This window comes from Ascaphus truei, chromosome 1, assembly GCF_040206685.1.
Source record: "Ascaphus truei isolate aAscTru1 chromosome 1, aAscTru1.hap1, whole genome shotgun sequence".
In the NCBI taxonomy this organism is placed as follows: domain Eukaryota; kingdom Metazoa; phylum Chordata; class Amphibia; order Anura; family Ascaphidae; genus Ascaphus; species Ascaphus truei.
The window spans coordinates 498,343,846-498,365,911 of record NC_134483.1 but is presented as its reverse complement, the minus strand read 5'-3'; the positions used below and the strand labels follow the sequence as shown (position 1 = coordinate 498,365,911).

The 22,066-nt window shown below is 41.7% G+C and overlaps 1 protein-coding gene across 3 annotated transcripts in view; it reads right to left on the bottom strand.

The window, feature by feature from the left end:
- Positions 1–22,066, bottom strand: part of RAB28 (RAB28, member RAS oncogene family) — a 178,839-nt gene that overhangs the window by 113,882 nt on the left and 42,891 nt on the right. For all 3 annotated transcript variants that reach the window (XM_075569302.1, XM_075569292.1, XM_075569311.1), the window contains exon 4: positions 8,242–8,371. In XM_075569302.1, the coding sequence (XP_075425417.1) occupies positions 8,242–8,371 (130 nt within the window). The remainder of the gene's footprint in view (positions 1–8,241; positions 8,372–22,066) is intronic.

The following is a 22,066-nucleotide window of genomic DNA, read 5'->3' as shown; positions in this document are numbered from 1 at the left end:
CTAAAAGTTCCATTTGTATGGAGGGCTTCAACATCCAATTCCACAAGGAACGTCTGTTCATCGATGGTCACTCCATCGAGTCTCCTAAGGATGTCCTTCATGTCCTGGATGTATGAGGGGAGGACTTTCACAAAGGGTCTGAGTATCCTATCTACATCAATTCTCGAGTTTTAAGTGACGCTCCCAAAACCTGAGACGATTGGACGTCCAGGGGGTGATTTTTTATATCTTTGTGCACTTTTGGGAGGCTGTAAATGGTCAAAATACATGGATTTTGACCCAGAATTAAAATCATATTCATGTTTTATGACCTTCATATCAAGCCCCTCTCACAGTATAGTGACAAGATCACTCGTGAAACATGTGGTGCGGTTTACAGAATATAGCTTAGCTGGTGATATCAGATAATAGTCGTTAGTTCTCTCGAACATAGCCACTGCTTCTCAAACTGACCACATTGCCTCCTTTATCCGAGGGTTTACAGACTATTTTCGGGTCAACCTGTAAAGCTTTTAGAGCCACTTATTCATGTTTACTCAAATGACCCATACGTCTTGTTCTGGAGGCTGAGCTGGTTTCTCCCTGTCTCCCAGTTCTCATGTCACATATCCATGTGTGAAAAAGTATGTGGACTTTTAGATTCAGTCTCTGGTGGCACCCCCTTGAGCAGTAATGACTTCAACGAATGTTTCCTATAATTGCTGGTCAGGCTCTTACATCGGTTTTGAGGAATTTTGGCCTATTCCTCCTTACAGAAATTCTTCAACTCAGTGACATTTGAAGGCTTCCTTGCATGGACAGCTAGCTTCAGGTCCTGTCACATTTCGGTGAGGTTTAAGTCTGGACTTTGACAACGCCATTCAAAAAAGCAGAATTTCTTCTTCTGCAGCCATTCTTTTATAGATCTGCTTGTAAATTTATTTTACTTTTAGTCTAGTTGATTGTGGTCAACCGTTTTTCCAGGGTCACTTAAATGATTGCGGATTAAAGTTAAGTTGGATATTCTACTGAGCAGTTAAATAACAGCAATATAAACATAAAATGTTCTTTGGAGTACGCCACTTGTAAAAGGGTTTCTTTTTTTTCTATCAGTACTTTACGTAAAAAAAACATTTTTTAATCAATATGACACCTTATGACCTAGTAAAGTCAATGGGATCAAAGATGTCTTCCGGTGTTGAAAAGTGTCTTGAAAAATAGCGCCTCTTCATCCAGTCTCTCTATTAGTGTCAGGAAATAGCCCTGACATTTTCCTAGTTCTTCCTCTCCCCTTCTGTTCCTTATCTGTCCACCAGGTGTGCTGCTGTTTTCTGTCTGCTCTAGGGTTCTTCTGTCTGTCTCCTCTTGGTGCTCCTGTCCTCTGTCCTTATAGTTTCCTGTTCCTCCCTTGCCTTTGTTTTGTGTCCTCTGCCCGGATCAGTTTATTTTCCTGTTTTGAGTCCTGTTCATATTAAAGGCCCTTGCTATTGAACTTGATTGACCCAGTCTGTTTCCTGCTAGCAAGTCCCAGTCCTGTTCCCTAGTCCCAGTCCTGTCCCTGAATTCAAGTCCTGTTCCTGCTCCCCTGCCACGTTCCTGCCTTCCTGCTTCCGACCTCTACCTACGACCCTGACCACGCTATCTGCCGCCTGCCTCCGACCTCTGCCACCTGCCTCTGACCTCTGCCTGTGACTCCGACCACGCCATCTGCCACCTTCCTCCAACCTCAGCCCGTGACCCCAACAATCCTTGCCTGCTACCTGCTGCTCCGGCCACCGAGGTCCTACCCGCTCCAGGAGTCCCTGTGACAATTAGGATGACCCATTCTTAGATCGGTGTTTCACTGGCCAAGTTTCTGCCTGTAGATAAGTACCAAATGTAACAGCCTCTCTTACTTTGATTTACAATGTAATTTACTGTATTTATATATACACACCGGATATCAGAAACTTAATAGAAAAATGTAGAATACATTTTTTTTAAAAAAGCACTAATGCATTATAAAAGGAGCCATCATAAATCACAGAAAGGTTTTTTTTATTACAAGAATTGAACGATGTGTTCTTCAATGTCGCAATTGAAGAAAAAAAAAAAGAAAAGGAATTTTTAAGTGTTTCTTTACGCAGTACCGTATATTTAGAGTGTAACCTTATAAGGATTATAGAATAGGAAACAAATAGACAGTGTTATAGACCGTTCTGCAGGGTTCAGTCCTAATAGAGTAGAGGGAAAGTACAGTAATAAGAATTTTTCCTGAACTGTTCTACGGACCTATTCAAAATATTTATTTTATTTTTCAACTACATTTAAAATATGAAACAAACCAGTAGTTCCCTCTCACCAATTGTATACATATAAACACAAATAAGAAAATGTTTTTAAGAAACTTACATTGTAGGCTAAAGGGAGGTAGAGAGAACAGTGACAGAATTATATATTTCCAATAATGGACAGATTTCCAAACATGTCATTATTTCAACATAAAAAAAATTGCAGATTTCGATTAAAAAAAATAAAAATGTAGATATAACAGAAGCATTTTCCTAAATCTTGTTCAATGGCAAGAAAATCTCTCCCGAGCAGTGTTGTAACAGTAATATATCACCACTGAAAGCAGAGAGCACCAGTTAAAAAGTACATTAACGTAACCTTTCAACTTCACTGTGTTACAGCCCATCACTTTTTACAGAGAGATAGCAGCACTAGAACAATTAATCACAGCTAAAGCGTACATACAGTCAACATTCTTAATTAGTGTTGATGCACTCTCCTCCTTGCCCCTATCTGTCAAGAAGACTGTTTAAAAATCTGAGTTATTAGTCCCTATTAAGGAGAAGGGGAGCGGATCTGGTTAATATCTGTAAGAGTTGAAATCATTCATCCATTCATGGTACACTGGTGCTTGATAATTCCTACCCTCACTAGAGGCCACAGATAACCAGTGCCCTGGAGACCGGCAAAGGAACTATAAATCAAGTGGAGTGCAGCTCCCATGCATCCTGGGTTAATATTTGTTTATAATAGCTCTACTGAGAATGTACGTTTGACACTTAAGGAGTCCTTGCAGAGAGTGAACAGGCAGAGCAGGCAGGGTTACTTAAGAACACAAAAATAAGATTAAGAAACATACATTTTTCAAACATATGATCTGTTAAAAGCAATACACGTGAACAGGGTTCACTTCATAATACATTTTTACTATATTTTGCTACAGGGAACAGTTTCTGAAGGTCTGATGTTCACAACATTTATTGGTTAGGGAACCTTAAGTGAAATTCTGAGGAACCACGAACCCTCTCTAAAAGCACGCCTGAGATCAGATGCATTGTACTGTAAATTCTTCTGTATTTGATACAATTTTCAAATGACCACAAAATGACAGGGATCCCTTTATGGATGCCCGGGGAACCCAAGGGTTCCTAGGAACCCTGGTTGAGATACACTACAGTAGTTAATGAAACACCATATACCAGACAATTAATATTTTATGTTAAACATGACTGAAACACTTGTGTGAAATTTATAATATACTGTACGTATCCAAAGATCTAGGATGGGTGTTTTTTTTGTTTGTTTTTTAATGTATGTCTTTATTTATATAGCACCATTAATGTCATAGCAGTAATATACGTGACAATCATATAAATAAGAAATAATATAAATAACACAAATGGGAGAAGTGCTTCAGACATAAAAGTAACATTTAGGAAAAGGAGTTCCTGCTCCGAAGAGCTTACAATCTAATTTGTTGGTAGGGAAACCGTACCGAGACAGTAGGAGGGCATTCTGGTAAGTGTGTCTGCAAGGGGCCAAGGTTAATGTATGAAATGTTAATTATTAGCCATGGTGCTACTCACATGCTTCTTTAAGCAAGTGTGTTTTAAGGTGGGTCTTAAAGGTGGATAGAGAGGGTGCTAGTCGGATATTGAGGGGAAGGGCATTCCAGAGGTGTGGGGCAGTCAGAAAGAAGGGTTTAAGGAGGGAGAGGGCTTTAGATACAAAAAGTGGGAGAGAGAACAGACCCTTGACCAGAACGCAAGAGTCGGGATGGAGTATAGTGAGAAATTAGGGCTGAGATGTAAGGAGGAGCAGGAGATTGTAAAGCTTTAAAAGTGAGGAGGAGAATGGAGTGTGTGATACGAGATTTGATAGGAAGCCAGGAGAGGGATTTCAGCAGGGGTGACGCTGAGAGAGATTTCAGAAAGAGTAGAGTGATTCTGGCAGCAGCATTTAGGATAGATTGCAGGGGAAACAGGTGAGAGACAGGAAGGCTAGACAGCCGGAAGTTACAGTAGTCCAGACAGGAGAGAATGAGAGCCTGTGTCAGAGTATTTGCAGTCAAGAAACAGAGGAAAGGGTGTATCTTGGTAATATTGCGAAGGAAGAAACTACAGTTTTTTGCTACCTTTGAATGTGAGAAGAGAATGTGAGAGAGGAGTCGATTGTGACCCATAGGCAGCGTGCTTGGGCTACGGGGTGAATGATAGTACTTTCAACAGTAATGTGGAAGGAGGAAATAGGGCCAGATTTGGGAGGAAGCATGAGGAGCTCTGTTTAAGTTTCAGTCAGCGGAAGCCATCCAAGATGATATAGCAGAGAGACATTCAGAAACATTAGTCTGTACAGCCGTGTAAGGTCAGGGGTAGATAAGTAAATGTGTGTCATCAGTATTGAGGTGATATTTGGTAATTAAAAGAATATGTGCATAATAAATTTATCACAGTCACATATCTGTGCTCATTCTTATATTTTAATATATATTTTTTTCTAAACAAATTCAAGAAAAGGTGTTTTACTTTTTTTATTTAGGTTCATTTTCCCTGTCATTTGGTCCGTTTGTAGGACATACAAGATTTATTATCTTTATTGATTTTAGATTAATTTGGTCTTTCACATCATGTTATCTGCTGTCCCAATCTTTCGTTGTTCACTATTATGTTGCCTAGCAACCCTGGGGTATTTATACTTCGTGTATTTGTTAATCCCACAATCCTTTGAGAAAGTCACATACTGTGATGAAACGCATTAAGAGTCAGACTTGGTCTGAGCTAACTCAGTGCGTTTGTACGTAATGTTATCGTATAGGATCATCCCTACATTATGTTATCCACGAGACAGTATGTAGTGCTTATTGGCTGTCTATTATCAGCTGTTCTGCCGCTCGCAACGCCATTGGATTTTATTGTCTTTAGGTGTCCTATTTAAGCCTGTTGGGACGCCATCATTTTAAGCCCCCGGACGAAGCAGGGGTAGCGAAACGTACGTCGGGGCTGTGTGTACACTCCCCAGGGACCTTCTTACCTGACTCAGGACACAATGGACACTAATCTCTGCAATCTTGCTGCCACACCACCTCCTTCACAGGACTTATACACCTATTACTATCTGGTGACTATTGCATAGACATAGGATGATTTTTTGACTTGTGTTATATACCCTGTTGGTGGTTGTTTGGTGGTATTACATTGGCAGATCATTTTTGTGTCCCTTTACTTATTAACCCTTTATTTTGACCAGCCGGTCTAAGGTTTAAAGAGCAGGTCATACTTACATTATCTGGTTTCATTATTTATGATAGAATGCACTATTACATATTTTTGTGCCAGAATTAATGTTTCTTTTGGTTCCGTGGGGACTGTTTTAATTATTTCTGTAATCCATATGTGTTTTTTTCCATTCAATAAATTAAATTACTATTTATTTTGCAAGAGTGCTTCTGGTGGGATTTATATATATATATATCCAGATTGGAGTCCAGCACATAGGAGACAGCACACCAGGAATGATTTTCAAATGATGGTTTGTATTGTAGAGAAATACAGGCACCTCAGCCAACGTTTCGGTCTGCAGAGAGCGACCTTTCTCAGGGCTGTGCGGCCCATATATATACACACACACACACACACACACACACACGCACACACACACACACACACACACACACAATTTCATTCTGAACGATGGAAGCGATCATTATATCAGAAAGCGTCATCCCAATGACACTATCCCTTAATTTATCAATGTATGCTTCCAGATGAAATGTATAGATGTTGAATACATGCTTTAACTGAAATGCAGTTAGTGTTACCCATAATGATTTTCTAAAGTCTGGATTTACTATGCACACATTTCCATTGGTATACTGTACAGGAAAGCTGCACCAACAATGGCCAGTTTAGCAACATACTTATATTGATGCTTAACATATGCATTCAAATGCTGAAACCACATCAATAAACAGGCCATGAAGTGTCTTGTGGCGCCATAAAGGGTGGTATGGCTTAGCACCGCTTGGTAAATATGGCCCAACCTCTAAGTGATTCTATAAAGCGTGGGATTCTATAAAGCCATTGGGACTGCTAGATCAGGTGCTACACAGCAGTCAATAGGGCTGCAAAGAATCCCTGCAACCGAGTTGATACTTTTGGCGTCCTTGCAGCCACGCCAGTCGGAGCTGGGAGCAGGATAGGGTAGGTTGTGTTTGCAGGGTGTCTGTAACCCCTGCACTAGGCCAGAGACCCCCGTAGGCCCCAGCTAGGCCTGACTCCACGTGTTAGCTTGTGGCTGCTGCAGGGAACCCCCATAGATTGGGACCTTGCCCTATAGCCCAAGCGTGAGGGGAAACACCAGGACGCGGCGGCGACCTGGCCCTTGGTGGTCTGAGACCGGATCACCCCAACCAGAGAGACTTTCTTCATGGTGGAACCATCCATGCGGGATACCACCCCACGTAGAGGCGGAGGCTGCACCGACATCGCTGGATCAGTTGAACCGCATTATCTTCCGGCCATACCCAGGTGTAGGAGCACCTGGGCAGGTACTCCAAGTGCACCAACTATAACAGCTTCATTTCTTGTGGCCAGCGCTGTCACACACATTTGGGTGTGTTGCTGCTTGTAGACACTAGGGTGGTTTGGTGCCCAAGGGCCCTCAGTACTTTGGGGGAATAACCCATCAGGTGGGGACATTGGTTGCAGAACACTGTGGGGTTACGGCCCTGCGAGGCCTAATAGGTGGGATGTGGTACTACTGTTCGTTATTCTTCTTATGCATGCAGAATAAACTGTTATTAGTACTATCAGTGTGTATATCATTGCATGGCGTCCTGTAATGGGGTTATCCAACATAGTAGGATCCCGTACAGGTGCAGGCGTTGTCATCAGACAGATCAGGTACACCCCAGGCTCCCAGCAGTGGAGGCTCAGGCCTCCTGTGAGCCACAGGTAACGCACCACATACAGCGTAGTCACCATATCTTCCAGTGGTGGGGGAAAGTGTGTTACCCTAGCATATTAAAACAAAGTAATTTAATTTTGGTACAAATTAATTAATAACTTTATATATAGTGCTTTTCACCAAATGGGACTCAACAATATCTTTATATCTTTTTACAATCTTTAAACAGCAGTGCCAATTATATGGCAATCTTGGGAAAAACTTTTAAGGCCATAATATGGCTTTGGACAATTTGAACGATGGTATCTGATAACCATACTTATTAGACGTTTAAAATCATAATCCCACAAACACAATAATGCAATTTGCCACATTGGGATATCAACCCAGTGCTTTTTTAGCATGTCCCGTTTGATAATGTGGAGCATGGCAGGCGGGCCATTTGCATGCTACCAGTACATTGCCTATCATTTTTAGGTTATTCTGGTCTTGAAAATTAGTTTTATTATACTTTAATCTTTGACAGTGCTGACCATGTACTCAGCAATACAACATGAAATACAGAGTGGTTCAACAAGACACTACAATATCAATGCTAGGATAAGTGCAACAAAAATAAAACCAATGTGAAAGGGATTCCTTGCTCTAAGAGCCTATAATATAAGCAGTGTAGTGGGAGGTACGATAGGATATAATTTAAGTGCAAATGGTATCATTAACAAGTGTCAATAAAAAATTAACAAAGTACACCACATACTGTACTCTGACTTGCGAGGTTTAGCACTAGTGGGGCTTCTGCTGAAAGCTTCTCTCTAAGAGGTGGGTTTCTAAATATTAATGTTTTTGTTGCCACAGATCAGTAATACTTATCTAAAAATACTTTGACTGTTTCCATATAGCTTTAATAAAATATATTCTTTAGCTAATCTAGCAAGAATAAATATATTGTTGGATGTTGCAATATCTTTTTAAACGTAAGAAAAGCACAACAAAATATAACATCTACATCAATAATAATGCTACACTGTCATACATGATTGACCTATAAAACAACACATTAGTCACATTTATCAAGTTAAAACTTACTTTTATTGCCTACCAGGGCTACAAACGGCTGTATTTCAGATTCTTCAGTGACTTTCTTTACCATGGTGTACCAATCTTCTAAATTCTCAAAGCTCTGGTAATTTGTGATATCGTAAACCAAAAGGACTCCCTGAAAAAGAAAGAAATGCATGTGCAAATGTAGGAATCCGAAAAGTTCATTTTATAAATTGTAAAAGCCTTTGCACAATCATCCAGTAAGCGCCTCTATGACGTTCAAACAAATAATAAGCATGTTTGGTCTGTAAATTTAAAGAGGCAATCCAAGTGGACTATTTTTGTTTGGAGATTTATTTTTTCATTTTTTTTTACATAGGATTGAAGCAGGGGATCTCCAGAGCTGAACCCCGTTGATTTCAGGTCCGGAGACCTCCTGCTTCTGGAGATATTTACCTCCATAGTGGGTGTCAGTAGCAGCTCCGCTTGGCTAGCAGGGATCACATAATGGCAGCTTTTCAAAGTATTCGTGTCCTGCAGGCCAATAGGAAGCTGTGACGTCATCCTGTGCGGCTTCCTATTGGCTCACGTGACGCAGGCGCTATAAACTTGCAGGAGATACCGGCACCCCCTTCAGAGATAAGTATTTCAGGAAGCAGGGGGTCCCTCGAGATGAAAAGAATGGGGATCAGATCCGGAGACCCCCTGCTTCAATCTTAAATAAAAAAAAAAATTAAAAAAAAAAAAAAAAACACCCACTTGGATTGTTCCATTAATACTCGAAATTAAAAACAGGCCTAAAAACAATTAAAGAAAAGTAAAATACTTCTTGTTCGAAAATAAGTAAAATCACTTTGTTTTAACTTAGCTCAAAACATAATGGCAAAAATGCTTAGGTACTGTGACAAATATTAATCTAATACAAGCGGCGCATTATCAGGATTAGCAAAGGTTATCTACAGATGTCTCAGGCAGCTAAAAAGATATGTTTAACCTAAGATACTTATTTCAACAAAGATAAGGTGGCAGTTACTGTTTTTAACAGTAAGGTCAAAAAAAAAATACTGGTGGAATAAACAAAGCATGCATTACAGGATATTCACTATACTACAATAATGACATTCATTATCACATAACGTTGAACATTAAAGCACATTGTCTAAACCCAGTTATTACTTGAAATGTAACTAAGAATACATATGACATTTTAGCATAAAATGAGTTTTTCATTAGGCTCTAATCACCTCCAGTAACTGAATCGTGCCGAATAAAAAGATAAAGCAGAATTGTATCACCTTTTGCAGATTAACATGAGCACTTCTAGCATTAGGGGGATTTACAAAATGGCAGTACGAACTAAATAGAAAGACTCAGTATAACAAAGTGCTCCGATGCAATCTTAAATTGGACTACGTTTGTGAAAATACATTTAAATAGCTAGAAGAGGTCTACCTACTTACTGGACTATCTACTTGAAGTAAGCACTCTGCATTGACTTAAAATAGTAAAAGAATGTCAACTAATGGAAATGAGTCAGAGACCCAGGAGAACGCCAGCAAACGCTACCCCAGCAAACAGTGGGAACCAACTGAGGCTACAACCCAGAGGGCCAACACTCCAGCGAAGGGAAGAACATCTAGGTGGTAACATCAGCTCCCCCTCCCCTCCAGCCCCAGGACTACCAAGGGGATGACAGAAATGGTAAGGGATTTCCCTCAAAATCGGGCACAGCAGCAGCTGCAATCCACTACATGCCATTATCCTGCTTTTATTTATTTATTGTCATTTGTAATATTGAGTATTTTACCACTATTAAGTTTGTGTGTTTGCTACTTTTTGCAGCACTTTAATGTGTGCTTAATAATTTATATATGTCTGCAATTACATTATATTTTAATGTGTTATGTAAATTTAAATAAAGAACATTGAATTTGCATTGTATTATACTTGCATTTTACATACAATGTACAATAAAGTGCTGTATTTTTTAATCATATTTAAGTTAACATTAACATTTATTAAAAGGTCATGGGAACAGACGGCAGATCATAGATACTTTGCTCATCTAGTTTGCCCATTTTCCTAACTGCAGCCCTTAAGGCATCACTACTTCTCTTAAACATGCAACTCAGTCTTTGACTGAGCCTCTGATTGAGCCAACTCTGCTTAAGCTGGGATATCGTGAAAACCTAACCTGTTGGGGGGGCTTGAAGACTGGTGTTGAGCATCATTTATGTAGGCCATGAAAAATGAGGAAGTATTTCACAGAAAGGGTGGTAGAGGCCTAATACAGTAAGGGAATTCCAAAACGCTTGGGATAGAGAGAAGGTTATCCTAAATGCAAAAGAAAGCCAAGGATCAATTAGGCCACGCTTATAGTCCCGGCGACGGAGACGTCACTGAAAAATCAAATGTAATTGACTTCCATCGATCGCGACCAGCGACGGATTCAATACATTTGTTTTGACGTGACGTCGCATCTCCATCGCCGGGACTATAAGCACGTACATTTGGCGTGCTGCAAGCCACGCCTGTCGGAGCTGGGACAAGGACAGGGTAAGAGGTATGTGCAGGTGTCTGTGGCACTTGCACTAGGCCAGAGACTCCCCGTTAGGCCCCGACTCCCACATAGCTTGTGTTTGGTATAGGGACTTGCCCCTCAGATAGGGACACTGCCCTGCTTAGCAACATTAGTGTCAGGGACGCTGTGAGACGCCACACGGTACTGCGGCCCAGGACCGGACCACCCTCTATTGAAAGAGACATTGTATGGTGGTAAACTCCATGCGGGACCCACCCAACGCGTAGGCTTCGCGGAGGACTATCTTGGATCCCATCTACAGTGTCTGCATGCCCGGGCGGGGACACACCCGACAGGTACCCAACTCTGCAAGTGCACCATCAAACACTATAGCGGGCAGCGCTTTACCACACATTGGGTGGGGCATTGACTTTGTGGACACCAGGTTAGCTGGATGCCCAAGGGCCGCTAGGTACTGTGGGGATGGCGACTCCAGTGGGAAGGTATGGCCGTGCGTGGCCTGGTGGGTAGGTTGTATATTATATTCCTCTGCACATAGTAAAACTGTTCCGTTATACCACGTGTGTATTTCTTATGTGTCCTGTAACAGGGTCATTCTACACAATAGAATCCCGTACAGGTGGAGGCGCTACCGAGCATCACTCAGGTGCACCCCAGGTTCCCAGCAGCGGAGGCTCATATCTCCTGGGCACCAGCAGGTATTGCACCGCATTCAGACACCATAGCCACACATCTCCCAGGGGGTGGGGGAAAAGTGCGCTACATATATATGGCCCAATGTAACCCAGCTTCACATCACGAAAACTCAGATTTGTGGCCTTTGTAGGTGTGTTTTTGTATCTACCTACCTCACTGCACAAAATGGTCAACTCCAATAATAGATTAGTCTTGAAAGATAAAATATGAAATTAAAATTCTAGATCATTCCTTTTTTTGTTTGAACTGGCAAACTATTTTAAAGGGGCAGCTCCGCTTAGTGGGTCAAAACATTTTGAAATAACTTATTTGTGTTATTTGTTCCTTAGAAAGATTCAATCACCCTTAAAGTAACCATCTTAGTTATTTCTGTCTCACATATACAGTATATCGCCTCTAATCAGGAACACACAGGATTCAAGCATATCAGCTACTTATGTTTTTCTGTTTGGCTAATTCGCATAGCACCATAATTACTTGGAAAGCATAAGAACAGAGCTGAGCTAACAAAAAACTAATGTCTTTTGGTAATAAAACCCCTCAAAGAAGGTGATATATGAAGGCAAATTTGGAGCAAAAATGACACAAATTGCGTCATTTTCATCTTGTCGCTTTGCCTCAAGGTCTTTGATCTAAGATTTGCACCACCTTGCGATTTGGGGAGTGACAATAGGAGTTAGGGAGGAGTTTCACTAGATTATGAGATGTAGCAAACTCTGTCTGTGCTACACTTTGTATCTTGTATTTGCTTAAAACAATTACTTTTCTGGACAATAATTTGTGCCAAATGTAATAAATGCTTTCATTGATTTGATGCAAACTCACGCAGAACATGGAGCAATGCATCAAAGCAAACTTCTACTGTATGTGCACTTTCTGTACGTTGATGCATCTTCCTCCAAAACACTTATTTAGCAAGGAGATGTTAAAAGCTTACAAAATATTTTCAAATACTTAGATTTTTTATTTTTTTTGTAACTCAGGAGAGGCTAGGTCCAGGATGAGGAGCATGCAGTAACATCACACCTCATCTGGCAGACTGAAATAAAAGTCTCGGCAAGCAGTGAGAAGTAGGTGTTTATTCTTGTGTTCTAGAATAGGTTAACCACCCCTCTTTTACTTAAAATACTTCACACGTAACTAAACCTAGGAAGATTTGACATTATAAGTTCTAAGACGACCATCACAACTCATTCCAGTGTTAAAATAAATTAAACTAATTTCCTTTGCTTTGTAAAATATCCTCAACAATTGTCCTGCATTCATCATTCATATGCTTCAATTTTAGAGGGAAAGACAATTTCTTACAACCCCTTTTGCTGTTTAACAGTAGTACTATTAGGTTGAGTAAAACAGGGGTGCGCAAACTTTTGTTGCTGCTCCCCCCCTGCCTGCTCTCCGTTCTCGCGCTCCCCCTTACCTCGGCGGCAGTCATTTGACGTTGCGTTGCCATGGTGCGCTTCCTCAAGCCAGCTGAATCTCGGTAAATTGAGGTTGCAGATGCCTCGAATGGTCCCCCGGCATTTAATTTAAATATCTTGGGGAAGAGCGTGGGACTTCTGCAACCGTCCGCATCCCAAAAAAAAAATCTCGTGACCCCCAGTTTGCGCACCACTGGAGTAAAACACACCCAATGGCCAGTAACAGTCAAGTAGTCACCACCTCCATGACCACTACACTCGTCAGTAGTGAGGTGTACTCTACTGCCCTCTGACTGTGCAAGAGCTCAAATCACGGATGCGACATGCTAGCTCTACACATTGAATAAAACGCTCTAAACCCCCGAGATTCTACAAATTTAAAAAGGCAACAAATCTAAAGCAAACATTTTTGTCAACTTGTCATTCAGCAGCAGAGCTCTGTAATGGGCGTGGTGGTACTGTGGTTCACCTTCAGATATATAGTTGTGTGAAAAAGAAAGTACACCCTCTTTGAATTCTATGGTTTTACATATCAGGACATAATAACAATCATCTGTTCCTTAGCAGGTCTTAAAATTAGGTAAATACAACCTCAGATGAACAACAACACATGACATATTACACCGTGCCATGATTTATTTAACAAAAATAAAGTCAAAATGGAGAAGCCATGTGTGAAAAACTCAGTATTATTATAAACTCAGTGTTTTAATGGAGAAAGGGATTGAAAGCATTTTAAGGAAATTCAAGGTGATATGCAATGTTCAGTTGCCATAGCGTTAGTGTCAACGAGAGTATGGGTAGAGAATGTTGGACAGGTCCTTAAAAAGGGAGTCAAAAGAATGGCAATTGTTTTATTTATTTTTAAGGACTTTGACTAAAATGAAGTTGGTGGTTGGCTACATTTGTGAGGCTTCATTGGAATAAATTAGCAACAAGGTTCCTGGATTTTTCTGTGGTAGGCAGGACAAAGTGTTTACTAGATTTTGAAACAAAATAATAATTTGCATATCATTCCTTTTGAAGGTGAGCTGTTTGGAAATGCTGTAGGTATTAAAAAATACTTTTTGTACCTTACAAAAGAAGATTTGCAAGGAAACAGAGCTAACTTTATTGAGGCCAAATCAAATCAACCACGCAGAGCATTCCTTAAAGCTGCAGTTCAGTCAATATCCTGCATGTGTGTTTTTTTTTAATAAATCAGTTCTGTAGTAAGAAAAAAATACTTTTAGCATTTTCTGTTTTAAAAACAACAACTTTGAAAGACCAATTTTCTTGTATTCTATTTTAACAGCCATTTGCTAAGGCACTGCCCCTTCATGTCCTGTCACAAGCTCTGGCACACCCCTTTGTCAGCCCTGCCCTCCCTCTAGCACTTGTCAGTGCAGTAGTGCTCATGAATATTCATGAGCTTCCACTGACTGACAAGCAGAATATAAACAAATCCCAGCTTTTAATATGTCACCAAATTTCGACCTATCAATACATGGAGAACGAATTGACCTGCAGCTATACAGTTCTTTAGGTAATTAGAGATTGCACACATAAAACTATTGAAGTAAAAAAATAAATGTTAAAAAAAAAAAAAAAAAAAAGACTGAACTGCAGCTTTAATAGAAGTTAGAGAGGAGATCAGAACAGCCCTTTTTGAAGTTGCAAGAGTGATGTGCCGAACGCCCTTGCAACCTGCGAGATGTCTTTTTTCTCTGGACAGTAACTGGAGCCATGGATTCATTCTCATGTCGATGCTTAGGACTTGAAGACCATGTCGGTTTTCGCACAAAGGATATTTATAGGGTCTCTAGAGGATGAAGATCTGAAAAATACAGGCCAGGCAATACAGCAAAGAATAAATGATTTACTGACAAGCAAAACTATTCCAGGTGGATTCAGAACAGTCCTTGACCCCCAAAAATTTGAGCAACTTCTTAAAATTATCAAATCCTTTCAGGATCCATTCTAAAATCAGCTGAATGCAAAGAGTGATAGGTGCACTTATTAACTATTATAAGTTGATGTCCATCCATCAGCAGATGCTTGCTTTGACTGTAAACTTAAGAGTGGTGTAATATTGTAAAATAGTGTGCGATTAAAGGTTGATTGTGTTAGGCATTCAATTGTTGTGCTCGCTGAACAGAATGTTATTGCTTTGATCAATCCTGCTGTTCCTTACTGCCATAATGGATATACAAAAACATTTAAATCTATCCTCCTTTATCTTGAGAAAGATCCAAGAATGGGACTGAAATGTTGGCCTGTGCAATAAACATGCACGTTGATGTTGGTCTTCTCTGCTGGTCTTAATCTACTGTAAAAAACAAAAATCTTTTGTCCTACTATAATTTCCATTTCCCTGTAGTAAACCTATTATAGCAAGTACTACTATCCGTCCCTCCCTCCCTTTAAAGTTAAGTGCATCAACAAATCTGCTTATATTTTTTTTTATCTTGGGCAAAAACACAGACACACTGTAAAAGGTAGGTGTGTCATTGTATGTCTATATTTATATAGTGCCATTTATGTACATGGGGCTTATATCGGGAGGTGCCAACCTGCAGGATTATTTTGTCTGTTCTACCACAACTGAAGGGAGGAGCACGTTGCCATGTTTGACTGGAGAAAATATAAAATGGTGGGTTTCATTTATAACAAATATAGGATTAGTGAACTCTGCTTATTTAGTGCATCAAATTCTGCATTTGCTCCAAAAACTACTAGTATGTATTGTAGATTTCCCAGTACTTGTCATTTGTGAATAGAATTGTGACCCTAAACATAGAAGGTTGTCAGCCATATCTAAAATTATGAAAAATTAAAAGGCAGAAAAAGGTTGTACAGATGAGTAGTGTACTTTCAAAGCAACTGCAATGTCTTGGTGAACGGGTCTCGAACATTATTTAACAGTGCTTTGGAAGCTCATGAATGAACTATGACTGGCCTCTAAAGTGCCGGCATACTAAAGAAGAGCTTTTTATTTTATAATAGTTTAAAATTCCAAAAATTTCCAGCAGGGGAAGAACACATGGTATAAATGATTTACTGGTCTCCAGAGAAGGCATGGGCAGCTTTGCTCTTATGTTGCCCATTGCCAGCCAATTCATTAAGTACAGTACCAAGTGTTGACTCTGAAGGCAGCTTTTCACGAGACTTTCAGGTCAGAGATGGACAGGATACTGTAATTATAGGTGAATGTTAGAGAGTGAAAAAATAGAATAGATCATACAGCTTAAAAAAAAAATACAAAGAAAACCACAGAATAATGACAACTGTAGAAACACATGGAGATAAACTCCCCACAAACATGAGCACAGCCTACAAAATACATTTACTAGAGATATAACAAGTATATTATACATAGTATTACTAATGAATTAAAGAAAACCTGTGCCTTCTGCATTTTAAATGTAACATCTATTGCCAAATAATACATCATGTCGCTAATAAATATAATATCAAAGATGTTACTTTTCCTATTGTATAGCGATCTCTGAGAATTCCTTTATCCACAATTCTTTGAAAAATATCTAGCAAAAATAAATGGCCCGCAAAGGAATGTAAATCAGAAAGTGAAATTGGTTTAAAAGTTCCTCACAAAAACACTTGTGACATACATGTATACCATATTATTCTTAAAATATATTGTTTTTACAACTTAAGATAGGGACCTTTGTGAAATATGCAAGATCTGAAGTGAACCAACTCTCTTAGACTCTCACTTCAAAAACTACTAACGATTTGTAGCCAAGTGTTATCACTGCGATTTCTAACTTTTCAGTGTTGAATTGTTATTGCCTCATTCTTGGCAACTCCTCTAGTTTCCCCAAAACTTACTGCACTGTATCTTCTACATCTATTGTCAATAACATTCAAAATCTTTTACCATCAGCAAAACATACACATTGCCTTTCAATTCTCCTGCAATGGGACGGACATGAATGGGATCAAGAGAAGTACAGTAGTTAACATGGTAAGTGACTGTACACTTGAAGAGACCTGTGAAGTTTTGAAAGTTCTGTACACTACAATTTCATATAGGAAAATCGGTTATATCTGTCCATTATAGAGGCAATCCAAGCCATTTTGTTTTCTTTATTTATTTATTTTTAACACAGTATAAAGGCAGGGGGTCACTGGAGCTGAACCCCATTCATTTCAGCACCGGTGGCCCGCTGCTTCCGGAGATACATACCTCCGTAGTGGGTTCCAGTAGCCACTTCAGGGTTCACATTTTGGCTGCTTTCATAGCCCCTGGGCCCTGTCAGCCAATAGAAAGCCGTGACATCATCCGGTGCGGCATCCAATTGGCCCATGTAACCGGGGGCTTTAAAGTACAGGAGATATTGACACCCCTTTCGGAGGCAAGTATCTCCGGAAGCAGGGGTTCCCCGAGCTGAAATTAACAGGGTTCAGCTCTGTAGACCCTCTGCTTCAAACCTGTATTAAAAAATGCAGAACAACAAAAACGGCTGGGATTGCGTTTTTAAAACCTGCACTGAATCTTGACAAATAGTGATATTTTCATTTGCGGACATGGGAACACGAATAATTAAATGAAAACTACCCTTCTATTTCAATTTACTAAGGAGTAGTGATCAATTTAACACTGCAAATATAATTGCCATGTTTAATAAATTTAACAGACATTTTCACCCGAAAAATGCGGTTTTAGCATGGGAATAAGAAATGGAAACAATTGTCAAACTTTCATTGGATTTTTTTTATTTTTTATTATTATTATTATTGATATGTATTTGCCATTCAACAGCTGGAACTCTAGTGATTCTTAACAAAACGCTTTATTTTATTTTTGCAACAGAACTTGGTTAATGTGGCTGTTCAGGAGATATTCACTAAAGTTAAATGGCCAATACCTTGTGGTAAAAATGACCGCACATTTGCGAATAACCCCCCTAGAGCTAAACCACGACTGTTATTCAGAACCACACTACGTTTTGGACAGATCCTGCACACGAACCTCTTAACCACACAATATAATAAATACATTAAATGAATAGAAACAGACTGCGGACTCTCAAATAGCCTCCCAAATAACTATAAAACACGATTTGACAACCGGATGAAGAGTTTAGACCACTAAGGGTCAAAAGTTTGCTGAAGCTTCCCATAAATGAGAAGGTTAATAATATTAATGGTGCTACTACAAATACAAATTAGATTTTTATTCTACATTAAAAGGAAATGATCAACAGGACTTTAATCTAAGTTTTGAGATATTCCTATCCCAAATCAGATTTCCGCAAACAGCAGGTAAGGACAAAGTAGTAACATAGGCTCAGTAAATAAGAGTTCACAGTTTCATTTTATATTAGGGAACAGATGTAGTCTAAGAATAATGGCACTTTCTGAAGAGTGAAAGCTTAGTGCAAAGCTCAACTCAACAACAAGAAAACACTACACATCTGCTTAAAAAAAACCCAACAAGTTCCCGTGCTCAAGCACTGATGTATGAAACATGTAAGGCCGTGATTATAGTGGCAGTGACAGCGCACACGCGCAGCATGAAAAACAGACCTCTTGTCTATGAGGCCGCCCATAGATCGCATGACCGCAAATCTCGGGCAGACAAACAATTCTGTTTGTCGCGCGACAGCCGGATCACGTGCTTGATTCATCCAAAGAGGGCGAACCGCTCACGTGGCATCACGGCCACGCGCGACATCGCAATTGCATAGTGCATGTTTCATGCACGCGGCCACTCTAAACGCAGCCTTTAACGGTGCACTGAAGGCTCAGAGATATCATTTCTGATTCTTCGGTCACAAGCAAGGCCTTTAGAACAGGTGCAAGCTGCATTGTGATCGTTCAGACATCTTCACAGCTGTTTTTTCTATTGAGGCAGCTATATTTTATTGCAACCTTTCATGGTTTTAATATAGTTTGTATTACTTAACTTGGTGCGCTGCTTCCTTTCTTTATCTGTCTACACCAGAGGTGACCAACTCCAGTCCTCAAGGGCCACCAACAGGTCAGGTTTTCAGGATATCCCTGCTTCAGCATAGGTGGCTCAATCAAGACTGATTGAGTCATCTGTGCTGAAGCAAGGATATCCTGAAAAACTGACCTGCTGGTGGCCCTTGAGGACTGGAGTTGGCCATCCTGGTCTACACATTAAACGTATGCGTGAAAAAGAAACAGCACAAAATGGACTCAGTCCCGAGTCAAATTCATTAAAAAAAATAATTTTTATTACAATTATTTGTGGGGTTTTTAAGATTAAAAAAAAAATAAAGCTCAGTGGCAAGATCTTTTGACACTAGGCAAGTCTATTTGCCTGTGATTTGTGTTGCGGAAATTATATGATACAGGGAGGGAGAGATTCATTGCAGAGAGCAGCTTTACCATTTAGCACTAAACAAAATAACTTATTCGGATTATTCAGAATCGTTTTGGCACCTCAGGAGTGGAGCGAGTGCCCAGGGCGCCGCCATATTGCTTGCGCGCGCAGTCAACATTGCCTGTGTGGCGGCCATTACACAGAGGCGCATGCATGCGCAGTAGGGGTATAGGAGCGGCGGTCATGTTAGGCAAAGCCCTGCGAGGGAACTACAGTCCCCAGCAGCCCCTGGGGCTGTTAGATCAGGTGCTACACAGCAGCCAATCGTGCGGTCGAATTTCCCTGCAACTACGTGGATACATTTGGCACGCCAGAATCCACGCCAGTCAGAGCTGGGACGCGGAAGGGTGAGGGTGTAGGGTATCAGTGGCCCCTGCACTAGGCCAGAGACATCCATAGGCCCCAGCTAGGCCCTGGCTCCCCTGTATAGTTTGTGGTTGCTACAGGGACGGGCCCTTAGACAGGGACACTGCCCCATTACCTCCTTAGTGTCAGGGGCACCGCAAAGCAGATGCGGCCTGTGGTCTCCGACCAGACTACCAACAAATAAAGAGACTTAAGGTGGGACCCTCCAGCTGGATACCACCAAACGTGGAGGCGGAATCATCGCGGACGACGACGGTGTAGGACCGGACGGCCCCTCTTGTCTTCAGTCGGCGCTACCGGGTGCTGGAGCAACCGGCAGATATCACACCATCTCCAAGTGCACCACCAAATCACACCTTTAGTTGCGGGCAGCGCTGCTGCACACATTGGGTGGGTTGACTCTTGTGGACACCAGGGTGTTTGGGTGCCCATGGCACCTCAGTACTTTGGGGGGATATCCCATCAGGGTGTGGACATTGTGTTGGAGGGCACAATGGGGTTACGGCTGTGCGTGGCCTATTTGGTGTGGGTGTTACATTGTTATTCCTATTATCAGTGCTTGACAAATCACCCAAAAATCTACTCGCCGAACCAAAAAATCTACTCGCCACCTAGTCCCGCCCCCAACCCCCCCCCTAGTCCCGCCTCCGCTTTAAAAAAAAATACATAAATTGAATAAATACCTAGTAAGAACATTCGTTTTTGACATAAGTTTATTTATTGTATTACATTATACTACAATTGGTCCTTGTTACGTGTACGTGTGTGTGTGTGTGTGTGTGTGTACGTGTGTGTGTGTGTGTGTGTACGTGTGTACGTGTGTGTGTGTGTACGTGTGTGTGTGTGTGTGTGTGTACGTGTGTGTGTGTACGTGTGTGTGTGTACGTGTGTGTGTGTACGTGTGTGTGTGTACGTGTGTGTGTGTGTGTGTGTGTGTGTGTGTGTGTGTGTGTGTGTGTGTGTGTGTGTGTGTGTGTGTGTGTGTGTGTGTGTGTGTGTGTGTGTGTGTGTGTGTGAGAGATTGAGTGTGTGTATGTGTGTATAAATGTCGGATCTAGAAAAAAAAGCCAGATGTGAATGACTAGTTTCCTGAACCCCTTAACCAGTGTCTGGATGCCCCCGCTTCACAATATTTAAAGCAGCAATCCCGCCTGGGATCTTACCTGATCCGCAGTCCCTCAATGTCCAGGTACCTCATTCCCGCAATGTTATACATTGGAGGAGAGATGCTCCCTACCTGTCTTCTGGGTTAGGGGGGATTCCGATGTCTCCCGTGTGAAGCTTGAATCAGATCTGGAAGAAAGCAGTATAGGTTATTTCGGTGTAGTATAGGGCAGTTAAGATATACAGGGTAAATAAGATATCCAGATCGAGAGTGTGAGACAGAGAGAGTGTGAGACAGAGACAGAGAGACAGAGAGGGGAGAGAGACAGAGAGACAAAGAGGGGAGAGAGACAGAGAGACAGAGAGGGGAGAGAGACAGAGAGGGGAGAGAGACAGAGAGGGGAGAGAGACAGAGAGGGGAGAGAGACAGAGAGGGGAGAGACAGAGGGGAGAGACAGAGAGACAGAGAGGGGAGAGACAGAGAGACAGAGAGGGGGGAGAGAGAAACAGAGAGGGGGGGAGAGACAGAGAGGGGGGGAGAGAGAGAGATGGGGAGAGACAGAGAAGGGGGGAGAGACGGAGAGGGGAGAGAGACGGAGAGGGGAGAGAGACGGAGAGGGGAGAGAGACGGAGAGGGGAGAGAGACGGAGAGGGGAGAGACAGAGAGGGGAGAGACAGAGAGACAGAGAGGGGAGAGACAGAGAGGGGAGAGACAGAGAGACAGAGGGGGGGAGAGAGAGACAGAGAGGGGGGAGAGAGAGACAGAGAGGGGGGAGAGAGAGACAGAGAGGGGGGAGAGACAGATAGGAGGGGAGAGACAGAGAAGGGGGGAGAGACAGAGAAGGGGGGAGAGACAGAGAAGGGGGAGAGACGGGGGGTAACTGACTGACGGGGGGGCAACTGACTGACTGGGGGGGTGGGATGACTGACTTTGACTGACTGGGTGACTTTTGACTGACTGGGTGATGGGGTGGGGGGGTGGGGTGACTGACTGTGTGGGATGATTGACTGGGTGGGGGGGTGGTCATATGACTGACACTATGACTGACTGGGGGACTTTTGACTGACTGGGTGGGGGGTGGGGTGACTGTGTGGGGGGGTGGGGTGACTGACTGGGTGACTGGGTGGGGTGACTGACTGGGTGTGACTGACTGAGTGGGGGGTGGGGTGACTGACTGGTGGAGGGGGGGTGACTGACTGGGGGGTTACCTCTGGTGTCCTGCACACACACATTCTCTCTCTCCCACACACAAACACTCAATCTCTCCCATACACACACACACACACACACACACACTCTCAATCTCTCTCTCCCATACACACACACACACTCTCAATCTCTCTCTCATCCCCATATATACACACACACACACACACACACACACA